The following is a 15,686-nucleotide window of genomic DNA, read 5'->3' as shown; positions in this document are numbered from 1 at the left end:
TTGCCCCCCTGCTTATGTGTGTGTGAGTTGTGTATGTGTGGTTTTTTTGTTTATGTTGTGATGTGGGTGTTGTGTTGTATGTTTAGTGTAGTGTGTGCGGTGTTTTCGGTTATGTGGTTTCGCAGTTTTTGTTTGTCGGTGTTTTGTGGATTCGGTTTTATAGTCTCGAGATACTGAAATTCGATATTTCAGCATTTCGAGGTTATAAAGTGAGTCCATATATATATATATATATATATATATATATATATATACACATACTGGCAGTGGCTCTATCTTTATATTATATCTAATGTTTGTTTGTACTGTATTAACAATCTATGAATTATTTTCAACTTCTTTGAATTATAGATGGATTAGCATCTTGCTTCTACTTAATGATCTAGTAAACTCAGTGTACTAACATAGATTGGACAGTCTGTACAGTTCCATATCTCCACTCTCCCTAGGCATCTCTGCAAAGGTTGTTTGCAGCAGGCACTGGTACAAGACACACTTACTAGAAGTTCACCAGTTCCCATGGTGGGAACTATACTTTACTGTTTGATAGGGATTACAACTGTGACAACTATGACTTATGACACGTTACTGACAACATCTTATAACATACCTGTATTGACAGCATTTAGATGGAACAAACTGAAATAGAAATCAGTTATCTCTTTTGTCATTTAACCCTGTTTGGTTTACTGTCCTAGAATGCTGCAGTTTATCTTAGACCTAGCACAAACAGAGCCCTTTCCTGTGCCTCTAAATACACTTATAATTGATATATGACTAGAAAGTTGAATTCATCCTTTCACGGAAAGGGAAGTATGCTACCTGACATAAAGGATACAAGGTAGGTGCTCCCAGCCACAGGTTTAGCCAGATTATCCTGACTGGATGCAGTATAATACTTAAGGATTTTAATTTGACTGTTTGTCACACATTTTTTAGTACTTGTAGCCCCATCTAAACATGGCAAATAGCACCTACTTATCACATCACAGATCCAATGATGTACTAATAGTTATCCTTAACCAGGGACAATATATTAAAGTGTCTGTATCAGTTAGGCACTAGCCAACTAGGATAGGAATACAGCACATAAGCTATAATCTAATAGCTACCAATAGGAGTAGGTAATGCACAACAGGTATAGAAGCTAAGGCTTATCCAATTGTAGACTGACTGAACAGCCTGTGACATTCATTTATATCCCCAGTTTGAGTTAATTAACAATGATCTCTGTGCAAATGCATACTGCATGTCATGGAAACTGGATTTAGCTCTAACAACGCTCATTTAAGGGTGAAAGCGCTCATCTATTTCTTTTTCAATAAAGAAGTTTTGATTTCTACACAAGTTATAATTGCTTAATTGCTCTGAAGTTTCAAAATACAGTGCATGTTTTTTTTATTTTCTCCTGATTTTTCATGATTCTCAGCTCACAAGTAGCAGTTTTTCCTCTGGTCTGTATGTATATGTGTATATATATATATATATATATATATATATATATATATATATATACTGTTAAATAAGTTATTCCAAATGGTCAGCATCCCAGAGATTTGAAAACTTTGGAAGATCCTGTCCGCCAGGATCCCACAAACTTCAGAGCAATGAACTGAGCACAAATATGTATTACAGTTCTAGAAATAGTATTCTTATAACAAAAAAAAACACACACACAAAAAAGCATTTTTTTAAAATGCTGACTTGCCCTATTACTGGATGGCATTAATTTTATAGGAGGAAGGAGGAACACAGTGGCAAAGACAAGGGAGAGTAGCATATATGCTGTAAAAATTAACCATGTCATGCAACTTTCTTGTGCATATAGGCAATAGTGCACTCCTGTGAGGCACTAAGGTATATAACTTACTGGGATTCATGATGATCAATCCAATAAAATTTGTACAATGGACAACACTTAGAACAAATATCTCTAAAAAACAATTTCAGAGAATAACAAACATTTTTTTTTTGCGCGAGCAACCTCCCATATGGAGGAAGACCCCCTCCCCCAACTTATATGTATCAATTCTATGGTCATACAATAGTGGCGATAACTCTAAAGTTAAATGTTCACTTAAAGTGGATTTCATTGATACTTTTTTGTGGCATTGCCTATCAGATAAATTGCCATCAAAATGATTAGGTTCCATTAATGCCAGACAGACAGACAGGTAAACTACATAAGACTATACTGTTAACTTTTTTATAGTTTATTTTGTATGTTACTGCAGCTTAGTAAAAACTTATTAAAATTTAATAAGAAACTTAGTTAAAAAAACAAATTTTGTGCCCTTTCCGCTTGTTGTTTCACTCTCTTCTTTCCTCCTTATTCCAACAAACCCCTCCTTTTGGCACTTGCACTGATGCCGTTTGCTGAACTGAATTTTCGCTGAAGTGATATAGACCCGTCTACTTTATTACTATTATTGTTATTGATTTATTGCTATCTGCACAACATTTTGTTTGTAATCATTCTTCTTGCTAACTTGGTCATGTACCGTCGTTTATATTTGCCAGGGCTGAGACTGAAATAGGTCCGTTTGGATCAGTACTCTACCCCGGTTACCAGCTTGAATAAACAAGTAAATAAATTATGAAATGCATTTAACAATAGTGAAGCACTGGCAACAGTTCTGATGTAAACATCTGCACCAAACTTCTGAAACATGCCTTCCTGGAAGCTACAGCATCCCTATCACAGTTTAGTGACTTTAGGAGACATTAAACCAAGTGCCACTAAAATGGGATTTGAGAAGTACGTGAGAAGCACATAAAGAAAACCACTGGGCTTTGAAAGAAATTATAACATTTAGAGATTACATGATAACTTTCTGCCATCCCTTTTCTCTCTTTTTCCTGTACATCGCCTTTGTTCTTTTCATTCTCAAATTTTGTTTAAATTATTTTTATTAATTTAATTTCCTTTCCTGTAAATAACTCCTACAGGCAGCAGCAGGAAGGGAGAAATGTGTTGCCCCTATCCCCCTCAGCGCAGTAAATTAATATTGCTCTCAGTGTGTATTACATATAATTAACCCATAGCCATGTTGTGGTAAACTGGATCTATGTCACAGGACTGACTTTCCAGAAAGTCAGGTGTGACAAGACCATTATAAATCCATTCTTACAGTGGAGAGAACTCTTTTGTTTAAGAACTTTATTATTTCCTATAATGTCACAGGATTAACTTAATTAGCCAAACATTATTCATCAACACAAAAAACATACTTCTGAAATCACATTAGAAGTCATAAATCTTAGAAATATAGATTTTAATGCATTAATTAAAAACATTTTTACAAATTTAATCTACTGAATATATACATCTGTACTGTACAAGAGAATGATGTGGTGGAGAAGATACAAGCTACGACTAGCCGCTTAAAGTAATAGTATTACATCTAGGGAGGTAATGCTGACCAGTGATTAGAGCAAACAATTACAAACAAAGAAACTTCATGCTCAAATCGAACTTGCAAACAGTGCATATGTAACGTAATACAAGAGCTTGATCCTTCTTAGGATAATTCTTATTCTGCTCTGCAAACATTTAAATTTCATGGAGACTGCCACATTGCAAAATATGTGTTCTCGACTGTATCCATTCTGAAATTCAAATTATAAAACAGAGGATCTGTAAATGAAAGGAATCTCAGTTAGCAATACTGTATTCTTACATATAGATATACATGAAGGTGTGTGTGTGTGTGTGTGTGTGTGTGTGTGTGTGTGTGTGTGTGTGTGTGTGTGTGTGTGTGTGTGTGTGTGTGAGTGTGTGTGTGTGTGTGTGTGTGTGTGTGTGTATATATATATATATATATATATATATATATATATATATATATATATATATATATATATATATATATATATATATATATCTATACATATGTGTGTGTGTGTGTGTGTATACATATTATGTATATAAATGTGTGTGTATTCATTTTTGTGAACGTGTGTGTGTGTGTGTGTGTGTGTGTGTGTGTGTGTGTGTGTGTGTGTGTGTGTGTGTGTGCACGCTTGTTTGTGCGTGGATGCACACATGCGTACATGTTTTGTATGCAGGCAGGTGAGTGGGCAGCTGTCATATTTCAGCAGACTACACATTAGTATACATAGTGGTCATCTAACAGTTACTAACTAGTCCTCTGGCTTCATAAACTAATATTGGTTATTGATTTTGCTGCAAAGCATTTCAGTCTCCAAGTTGCTACACATTTTGGGTGCCAGTTTAAAATCAGCAACTGCTGTTCACTAGATTATTTGCACAAGCACATTTCAAGCAGGGAGGAGTTGACATTATGGTTAAGGTTTTTACCTCAATGATACAAGGTACAAGGTTTGATTCTAACCTTTCACTGTTAACTAGGCTTTAATAATCTGCACACTGATAGTCTTGTATTTACCTATGAGCTAAGCATAATCCACATTTGCATGTGCCAAATCATCTTTGCCTTCCGTTATGTGATGACAGAAGTTATCAGAAAGGATGTCTTTTTAAGGTTGCAGTGATGGATAGTATCTATAACATATTTAGTTAAATGCATATCTGGCTGGATCATCTAACTCTTCAAAGTGAGTAAAGTGAAAATAGAAATGGTTCATATCTTTAACTACTATTTTATGAAAAAGGAAATGCACTGGATGGGTGTTGGGAGTACTCACAAGGTGCTGGGTGGGTGTCTTTCAGTAGCTGTGAGGGTCTCCACAATGTGACTGATTTCAGGAAAGGAACACATTGCTGATTGTGCCTGGGTTCCTTGGAGCTATTCTAAGTACTGTAATCACCTTCCAGGAGACTGCATGAGGTACCACCTACTGATACTAAAGTTATACTGCACACCTTTAATATTCCTGTTTGAGATCATGACAATACCTGTTTATTGTGACTGCGACACATGCTTTGTCTTTTTGGAATCGGAATAGTGTTTTTTTTTTTTTTATGTGACTGCTAAGTTAGTCTTTGGCTGCCTATAATGAATACCCTGTTCAAACACTTGTCTAGTTATAAGTATTTTTGGTAGCACAACAGCTTGGCCCAAAGTTTGACAATTGACTTTGTTGCCACGTCAGCAAACTTGAGGCCATATGTTCTGGTCCCTTGGGGCAAGAAAGATGCTGAGTTGTCTACTGTGAATTAAAGTCAGATGCCTGGGGTTATGCTTAGAGAGACTAGGAAACCCAAACATGTAGTGACATAACAGATGCTTCTGTGTGGGCAAGTTCAACACCCATTTCATTAATACCTTATGTAATTGTGAATGCTGAATTACACCCTGCAAGAGACCTCAGTAGCTGAGGCATCAGTCAGGAATTGCATCCAAAAGGTGGTTAGTTCTATCGTCAAGTCCAAGATATGGGCTTTCCAAGCAGTGTTAGCAGTGGAGTCTCCAGACATGATGGATAAATGCCAACAAGCCAGGAAGGCAGCAGCTATGTCAGTCACCCATCTGGTGGCTTAGGTGTGGGAGGAGTTTGGCAATGCAATGGTAAATGATTTTCAGATTACCTCAGAGAAGCTCTGGCAAGCCATCCAATGACTTGGGGTAGGAATGTTGCTCAGGCTGTTCTCAGCAAATGCTGAGAAGCACTGACCTCACATGGGGACATTGTCAGGATATAAAAGGAACATATTAAGGAATTCCTTAACCCTGTGTATGTCTTTATTTTTTCTCAGATATGCAATGAGTAATACTCCATACATATCTTAGTTTTTTTTCTATTTTAGATGTAGAAGCAACAGATAAAAAAAAAAAACAGAAATAGTTGATTATGGGGAGGCTGTAACAAAATGCAAATCTTTCTCTTAATCGATACAACAGGTGTCCTTCCTAACCAGAAGATGTAGTGACATTTTGTGGCAAAAATTCTTCAGTCTTGTTCTGTGCCCAGATATTCGCAAATGAAAGAAACACAAAGGGAACAGGTGGAGATAATTTAGACTTACTATGGATAAACACTGCAAATGGCTCATTTACCCGACACTTTACATTATTAGGCTCTGAAGACTAAAGCTATTACAGAATCCCAGTACAATGACAGTATGTTTGACTACTGATCTGATATGAAAAGGAAATCTATAGAAAACTATAAATGCAGTGGAATAATAAAGAGGATGTGTTTGGGATATAGTCTGGAATACACACACACACACACACACACACACACACACACACACACACACACACACACACACACACACACACACACACGAAGATATATAGTACGTTTGAAAAAAGAGGAGTGCTCTACAGGTTGGAAAATATAAAACAGGCATAATTCTAACATTGATTTTGGTTACAAATATTATCTTAAACAATAAGGCATGCAAAGCCCCTTTCATGAATTAGGGAGAATGTAGGAGGGCTCAAGAAATGCACATTGTTCAGTATCACAGTGTTGTATACGTTCAAAATATTAGTCAGTCATCATTAGTCATACCTAGATGTGAGAAGGGACTTGTGTTTGAGACTATCAGGAAAGTAATTGATAGATTGGTACCTCCTGAATCCATGGAGAGGAGGCAAACTGAGTCCTACTAGATAAACCCTGAACTGGCTGCTTTGAATTTTTTCTGACTAATGGAGTGAGGATAAGTTCATGGTACAAGTCCCCAGTTCGCAAACATGCATGCATGTTCTCTCAGATTTGTTCAGTTAATTACTGGCCATAGAGATAAATAAAGTGCTCCGTCAGCAAATGTGCACAACTACTGAATCTGTGGGTATGTGTATTGCCAGCTGTCTGAGCAGAGCTACCTATCATTCTTAGCTTTTCAAGCAAGATGCCCCTTTCCTAGAAGCTTGCTATAACCACAGAGGAAAGTACATTTAATTACTTGGATATAGAAGATACACCCAGCAAAGAAGACAACATTTTCTTTCTTGACTGAGAAATCACAGAACGTAGTGTTGCGCTGAAAACTGTTGTAGCGAAGGTCTGTGACTAGTGAGGTTATGAAAGCATTAAGAGTTGAGTGATCCTGTTTGGCCTCATCATTTCAGTGAACTATGTAGGAAGTCATCATGGTAATCCTTCTCACTAATAATATTAAGGCTTGTAGATGAACAGGAAGGAAGGACAGCATTCGTGCACTTTTTGCAACACTGTAGGAAGGTGATGTCATTGGCCAATCAGGTTGTGAGTTGATATGAACAAGGCTGCTGCGCCCATTATAGTTAGGTAGTATTGCACCTGTAGGTGGTGCTAGTGAGGCAGTGAGACCTTTTAAGTAGTATGGGAGAAAGGAATATTGTACTGTTACAGCACTGCAAAAGCTAACTGCCAAGATGATAGAGGTTCTGGGAGTCTCACTTACAGACTGTCTGAAAATCATGAACTGCTCTATATTAGAAGTTAGAAGGGTTGTGGAATATAATTGCTAGTAACAAAAATAAATAAAATAAATAAATTAATAAAACAGAAGCTAGTTAAGAAGACAGAGGTTCATGTCAATGAGCTGAGGAGTTACAGACATAACAGAAGAGACAAACTATTGAGAAGTTTCAGGAGATATTTATGCATACAGAGTGTGGTAATCAGGAGAAAATCTTTGTCATGGAGCTTTGTACACAGAGTTACATATGATGAAGGTTTCAAGGGTTTCACTTGTGGGTATGGAAGGGTTAGGAATAAGCTAAAAACAGAGCCGGGTACTCTGTCGGTATTCTCCTATGCTCACACATTTACTTCCTCAAGATGTGTCTTCAGCAGGGTTTATATTAACACATGCAGGTATGTGGCTGACACAGCTTCCCTTGTGAATAGTCATTATTAAATGATGTAACTAGCACAACTGACAAGGGCAGATTTTTCTACTTTTGCCTGAGGCACAGTTTGCAGGCAAATCTTTTCTTTCCCTGTTTTCTCCCTCTAATCTGATTCCCCACACACAGACATCTGGCCAGATGTGCCTGACCATATTGAAGACAATAAGAGTGATGAGCGTCTTGAATTATAAGTAATGTATGCACCAATTAATTGGCACTTGAAACAGGAGCGGCCTTAAGTCAATTGGTGCCCTAGGCAAAAGGGCTCCACGGCACCCCTTACCACACCATCTGGTGCCCCCATCCTGGTCTACCTACACCAAATAAATACTAGAAAAGCACCCCTGCTACAGCGGCACCCTAGGCGGCCATCTAGTTGGCCTATGCCTAAGGCCGGCTATGACTTGAAATAGCTGTCTAATAGTTTGACTTACTTGGGAAAACATTCCACCTGTCTTTAAATTATGTAACTCTGACTATATCTTCTTCTGTCATGGACAGTCCTGTCCCATTTAGTCATTAATTATTTGTATTTCTTTGCATATTATTTTAAGTCATCTTTGATTTATCTGATTCTAGGCTGTGTAACAAAGAAATGGCATGCGTGTAGAATCTCATTCTATAGGTAACACAACATCATTATTATGTCATCACATGTAAAGAAGACATGCAAGTGACATCATTTATTTTAATATAAACAGTCAGATGTTTAATTTACAGAGACCAGAGATACTGCAGAAACAGGGAAAACTCCTCACATACGTTCCTGCAACTCTGGCTTTTTTGAACTGAACACAAACCAGCATCAGTATCTTCATAGCAAATTGAGCACAGTTTGAAGGCAAAATCCTAATGGCTGAAGAATACGTTCCAGTTTTTAAAAAATGGACGAATATGTTTTGGTCAATCTCCCATTTCGCGTTTTCTTTTTATTTGACTGTGCTGAATGGAGGATAATCTGCTTTTGGAAATAACCACAGGAAAGAAAGCAGAATGTACCATTAATTTATTTCAATCCGTGTTGACTTTCCTTATGCCTGCGCAAGTCCACCTTGCGTTGGAATCCCTTTCCACAAAGTTCACAGCTGAATGGTTTAAATCCAGTGTGCTTACGACTGTGTGTGATAAGGTTTGAACTTTGACTGAAAGCTTTGCCACACACTTGACATTTGTGGGGCTTCTCACCTAAAGATAGCAACAGAAAGAAAACACAATTAAAATCTTAAAACCTCATTTTAAAGTAAAGATGAACATCTTACAACACTTAACAATAACTTATATTCTCTTCAGCTATATATTAACAGTACCTTCAAAAACGTTATCCTCCCCCCTTTTTGCACTAGTTTTGTAGATTATAGTGTACCCTAACATGGATGATGATGCAAAGCTGTACAGTAGGGCCACTCACTTAAGTCCCTACCTCTCAACCTGCAGATGCTGAAAACAGGTACAAAGGCCCTTCAAAAGTAGGTACATCTAGACAAAAATCTAAACATCTAATTAACATACAATCTGAATTACAAATAGCACACAAGTCTAGTAGGAAGGTGGGGTACCTGAGGGCACCTGCTCGGAAGCAGAGTGACAAATATAATGGCAAGTATAAGCACATTATTAAAGAAACAGTGTCAAATCTGCAGACTTTAATGAACTGTGCTGCAGAATTCGACCACACAAGCTCGTTTATACTTGCAAAGGAAAAGGGAGAAGCAACATATGTGTCCTCTTTCTTTACGTTATTGGTGCCATTAATATGTTGGCCATGTAGTGTGGTTTCCTGTGTACTAGACAGCTTCAGAAATCATGTGCGATGGGGAAAGGGGTCAAAAATTGTGTGAAGGGGTAAATCAAGCCTGAAAAATAGGGAAATGCTTTCATAAACAGGTATACCATGTGCAGGAGTAAATCTGTCCTGAAAATAAGAATGTTCCTCCAAAATAGGGACAGTTTCGAAAGTATGCTTAAGTCATGGGTTAGGGATGGACTCTGCTTTACAGGGATGGAGATCCTGTTCCAGAGCATGGGGATCCTCTGAGACACATATCTGTCTCACCAACATGTCTTATTTATGTTACAAGCATAATTTAAATCCTTGGATAAGAAACAATAAATCAGAGGATTTAAATTTTTGCTTGTGATATATATATAAGGCATGTTGGCAAGACAGAAATGTATCTCAGAGGATCCCCGTGCTCTGAAGCAGGCTCCCTATCCATGTGAAGCTGAGTCTATCCCTAACTCTATTTAAGAGTAACGTTAACCAATGAATGAGGAATCGGACATTCTCCCCGGGTCTGGCCCCCATGTCTCTGATAGACAGAGGCAGACAGTAATGAGCAAACTAACATGCTCCTCCCCCCGCCAACTAACATGCCGCCCTTCTAATATATCCCATGATACATAGGGACATAAGTGGATTGGATTACACGGCTAGGCCTATTAATGCCCTAGTGGTCATTAGCCTAGTATATTACTATGACCCTATGAACCTATAACACCTTCCAATACCACCAGTGTAAAACAGAGGCAATACAACCATATTTTTGGTTGTGAAAGAAAACCATGAAGACCTTTAAAAGTTTCTTTGAAATTATTTTATTTTAACTATGTGAATCAGTTTATTGTCACTGCATTATAATCAATGCAAGACAATGACTGCAATGTGCTGCATTAACCAGCTGAATTCCTTGAATCTGTCTTCTTATACAGTGTTAGAGTTGTAGCTTAGGTATAAAATCAGTAATCCAACAAATTCAATATTCATTCATTTTCTGATATTTGTTTATCCTATTCAGTCTCCTTCACAGGTTTGTACTTTATGTGAAAGGATTCCTTAGGAAGGGAAGTTAATTTGCCAAGCACCTGTAAAGTAAACTCTGTCTCATGTCATAAAAGGGCTTTGTACTGATATTGCCAACACCCAAAACATTGACTGCCAAAATATAGAATAAGAAATTACCAAAAATGAAGAAAAACAGCAAATATTAGGCATCGCTCTTTTCTTTCAAATTTCTTATTTTGCAGGGGGGGGCAAGGCCCCGCATCTCCCGATGTGGGAGACTTGCTTCACCCCCCCATACTTATATATACCAATTCTGAGATCTCCATACCTCGTAGGAAAATACTGACAAACAGTGATCGCGTACTTTGCATATGTAAGTTTGGATTTTTGGCTGTATCGCCTCCATATTTCTGCACTTGATGCTCCAGGTGCTAAGATTTCAAATTGTTACCTCATAAAAATGTATCAAAACAGCATTTTAGCGCTGTAGCGTGTTGTCTCACCTGTGTGAATGTAAGTGTGCTTCTTCATGTCTGACTTCTGGTGGAATCTCTTACCGCAGTACTGACAAGGATATGGCCGAGTATCGGAGTGAATCAAGAGATGAGTAGACAAGGTAGAAGATCGCTTGAATGTCTTGCCACACATCTTACATTCAAAGCTTTTCTCCTGTGAAAAAAATGGATCCAGTATTACACCTCAGTAGTACAGAGATGAAACATTTTTAATGTCGGATGCAAAGACTGCTTTCTGAAAATCTTTTGTTTGAAACAAATATATATATATATATATATATATATATATATATATATATATATATATACAGGACTGCAGAACTGACACTGTAGACATAACAAGCAAACTCCAAAAAGCAAAGAAACAAACTAGGAAAGAAGCAGCATGCTGAAGCAAAATTATCTGGACTGTAGGGTAAATTAAATACACTTATCCTTTGAAAGTTCAATCCTTTAATTCAAAAATACTTGAATACATAAGTGTTTTCGTCTTAAAATTAAAAATTTCATCTGATAAAATACATGAATTAACTTCCTCTTTAAGAATACTGTTTGGACCAATGGAATTCAAGAAATCCCCATCATGTGACTTCCAAGCCTCCTTACAAGGGACAACCCCTTGATAGTAACCTTTCATTTATAAATGACTTAAACAGACATTTAAATTAGACTAAAAGAAATTCTACGTTTTAAAACTAAAATTAATATAAGAAATAAATACATAAGTAAAAACTGTAAGGTAATATTTTATACTGTGTGTTGTTTATAAAATTCAACATTAAATGTTAAGATGAAAACACATTATCTTTGCAGTGCTTTTAACTTAAGCAAGCCCACAATAGATAACTGCTCATTTAAATCTGGCCACAAGTCTGCCTAAGGCAAAGTTAAGTTAAAAGCACTGCAAAGATAATGTGCTTTCATCTTAACATTTAATGTTGAATTTTATAAACAACACACAGTGTAAAACATAAAATATTACCTTACAGTTTGTACTTTATCCCAGGTTCAGTTTAGGTGAAGTAGTTGAAAGAGTGAATCATCTTTTATAACACAAGACGTTAAAAATAGAACATCCCTAAGGAGACTATATGACACTGCGTGAAAAGACAATATTTTAAGTCTACCAGATTAGCTACATGTACTAAAAACCTGAGATCTTTTAGTGAAGAAATGTTGAAGTCTCTGTATTTGGTTTAGGTTCTTAGTGAAGTACATGTTGAAGGAGGAACTGTATTCAATGACGGGCCTAATAAAGAAGGGATAAAGTGGGACTACAACTTCTCTGGACCCTGAAGAGACACCATAAAGAATACATTTGGAAAGTAGAAGGATTTTCTTGCCATGGCAGAGATATGATGGTAAAACGAAAAATTATTATCAACATACGATCGTAGGATCATAAGATCATAGGAGGTTACCAGGTTATTGGCCCTAAGGCCTCTACAAGCCTAGCCATGTTATACTCTTGTTCCCTTACGGACCAAGATATATAGTCTATGTTTGCACATGAATCTAAGATCAGAGGAACATGGGTGAAAGCCCCGGTGGAAATTTACAGTTTCCCATCCAATTGTCCAGGTTATGCTTAAATCAGGTCATTGTGGAGCTCTGTTTTACATGAATTGGGAGTTTGTTCCAGATGAGTGGCAACCTCTGGGAGACATAGCTGTCTCTCCAGCATGTCCTGTTAACATCACAGGCTAGGTTAAGATCTCTAGAGTGAGTGACTCTTGTCCCATTGGATTTGCGAATGTGCAGCAGTTTCATCAATGCAGGGTCTAAGACTGTCCTGTAGGCCAGGCACAAGTCGCCTCTAAGCAGTCTATACGATACTGAGTAAAGTGATAGGGTCTTCAGTCTGTCCATGCAAGTCATCTGTTGTAGGCCCTGAATGTTCTTGGTAAGAAACTCCTGAGGTCTCTCCAGTTCCTCCACATGTCTGGTGAGGTACATACAGAAAGGAGCATTGTACTCTGTTATTTGTCTGATGAGAGCTGAGTACAGGAGAGTTAAAACCTCCTTAGTTGTGGATGCCGTACCCTTGCATATGAGATGAGCAACGCAAAAGGTCTTCCTTACTACTGTGGACACCTGATGATCAAGTTTAAGGCTGCTATCAACTTGCAGTCCTAAATCTCTCACCGCTGGGTTTGAACTTAGGGGGATATTATTAATACTGTAATTAGCAGGGGTTTCTCCTTTGCCGAAGGGGAATGATAATAAGTCTGTGGCTTTGTGGCTTTGACACAAATCATTTATCTGTGTAAGCACATTTTGTAATATGTTGACATCTTTGGGGGATTAGATGATTACCCCCAGTTTGCAGTCATGAGCAAACTAGGTAAGCCATAGTCCATCTATTTTTGCCTGGACTTTTGAAAAATAGATACCAAACAGCAGGGGACCTAGCACACATCCCTCTGGAACACCACTGGTAACAAGTCTGCTAGTAGAGTTAGCATCCCCAATTTTGACTGTATGTGTTCTGTTTGTGAGCCAGCTGGCAATCCATCTAGTGACGTAATGGTTAATCCCCAGTTGGGTGAGTTTCTAAATGATGCCTGAGTGAGAGATTGTGTCAAAGACCTTAGCTAGGTCACAATTTATTTATTTATTTAACATTTGTTGACCGGGAAAGTCTGACTAGAGCAGAGACTATTTTTTGCAGAGGCCCAGGGAGAAATGCTCCAGATGCACGTCTTTGGAATGTGGTAGGAAACCAGAGCAACCAGAGGAAACCCTTGCAAATGCAGGAGAACATGCAGACTCTGCACAGAAGGCATCACAGCTGAGAATTGAACCAGAGACCCTCTTGCTGTCAGGCAACAAAGTTAACTGCTGCACCACTGCGCTGCTCAATAGAAAGGCAGTGTGAACTATTTTACCTTCATCCAGGGCCTTGGTGACATTCTCAAAGCAATCTACCAGGGTTAGCAGGCAAGATGTGCCCTTAACGAAGCCAAACTGGGTCAGGTCAAGAGTTTGAAGGTCACCTATATCCTTGTTAATAAGATTCATGATGGTTCTCTCCATAGCCTTGCAAATAAGGCTGGTTAGGTTTATGGGTCTATAGTTCCCACGGTCAGTTGAGGAACCCCATTTGTGCAAGGGGATTACGGTTGCTGTTTAACACTCAGCTGGGACAAAGTCAATGCTTAGACTCAGATTGAACAGTGTACTCAGCAGCTCTGTTAACTCCTGTTTTAGACCATTTAATAGGCAGCCTGGGATATTTTTCAGTCCAGGAGAGGCTGTGTTTTTGGCCTTGGAGAGTGCTGCTATGACCTGCCCTCTGGAGATACTAGGCAGAGGATTGGTGACAGGTATGTTCAGATGTATAATTGGTGGGGACACGGGGGTAAATTTTTCACCAAACCTGTCCGCCAGCAGGTTGGTGATGTCCTCAGGTTCAGTATAAGTGGTGCCATCCACAGCTAGTTTGGCACAAAGCTAGGCCTTCCATTTTATATTTCAGATGTAGCTAAAGAATGTTTTCTGATTTACCTTAGCAAGGGATGCTAATTTATTTTCATAATTAGTTTTAGAGGACTTTACAAGATGTCTCATCTGCCTGTTTATGTTTGGAGGGAGGTCTTCCTTTGCTGGGACTGTTCCCTCTTGCTTTTTTGACAGCATTTTCTTTTTCTTATTGTATAACCTATTTACGCTGGATGTCCACCAGGCTGGCTCATATTTTCATGAGGATCTTGATTTGATCCGTTCCGGTATGGCAGAGTCTATGCATTTATATAGGTGTTTATACAGGACATTTGTGCACACCTCAGTATATGGGTCATTGTTGTCAGTGTTGGCAGAGGCTCTGAAACTATTGATGCCATCACTCAGTAGGCTATAGTTTGCTTTGAAGAAATTTTTTAACCTTTTTGCTCCTGTGGGTGGGTCAGGTATGAGCGTTACTTTGAACAAGCCTGATCTATGATCATACTTTACCAGGGAGGGCCCCACACATTTATTTATTTTGTTTGTGAACCAGATAGTGTCCGACTGGGCCAGGGGCCCATTTTTAGTGGAAACCTGGGGAGAAAAGCTCCACATTGTACAATGCAAATATAATTCAAAATAATAGAATACATACAGGAGTGAGTTATATACAAAAGTAACTTGCGATTTAGATACATAAGAAAACAAATTCAAGATTCAATTTAACAATAATGATAGAGAATGCCATTGAGCGGAGAAAATAAGAGAAAATTCAGCAATAGAGTCAAATATCATATGTAAGTAACAGTAATGAGCGTCATATGTTAGAAATATGTGTCTGTAGCTAAGGATGTCTTGCATTCTGCTGATACTCAGTATGGAGTGGAGATGGCAGAGTCCAGAAGAGAGGTTCAATAAGAATTCCAGGTAGGGTGGGGAGGGGACAGGAGTTGCAGAAAATAATAGGTTGTATGAAGTATGTGGACCCTGAAGGGTATTGGTAATGGGTATGGGAAAGAAATTAACCTGGAGAGTGGCAAGAGCACAGCCAGTGATTAGTACGGTGCTCCTTTAGGAGGGCCTTGAACTGATGGTGGTTAGGGATTCTAGTTATCATATTGGGAAGAGTGGTGCACCATGGGGTGGTGCAGTGATCTCCCATGTTGGTGAACA

At 38.3% G+C, this 15,686-nt stretch overlaps 1 protein-coding gene across 1 annotated transcript in view; it reads right to left on the bottom strand.

The window, feature by feature from the left end:
• Positions 1–8,366: 8,366 nt before the first annotated feature.
• The window catches only part of GFI1B (growth factor independent 1B transcriptional repressor), a 159,782-nt gene continuing 152,462 nt past the window's right edge, over positions 8,367–15,686 (bottom strand). Inside the window, exons 6-7 of the mRNA XM_044058892.1 lie at positions 11,058–11,223; positions 8,367–8,957 (exon numbers count right to left, since the gene is read on the bottom strand). Coding sequence (XP_043914827.1) covers positions 8,779–8,957; positions 11,058–11,223 — 345 coding nt within the window. The 3' untranslated portion in view covers positions 8,367–8,778. The remainder of the gene's footprint in view (positions 8,958–11,057; positions 11,224–15,686) is intronic.

Source organism: Protopterus annectens, chromosome 16.part0 (genome assembly GCF_019279795.1).
Source record: "Protopterus annectens isolate FY-2018-M chromosome 16.part0, PAN1.0, whole genome shotgun sequence".
Taxonomy (NCBI): domain Eukaryota; kingdom Metazoa; phylum Chordata; order Ceratodontiformes; family Protopteridae; genus Protopterus; species Protopterus annectens.
The sequence above is the reverse complement of the archived record's forward strand: the minus strand, read 5'-3'. Positions and strand labels throughout refer to the sequence as shown.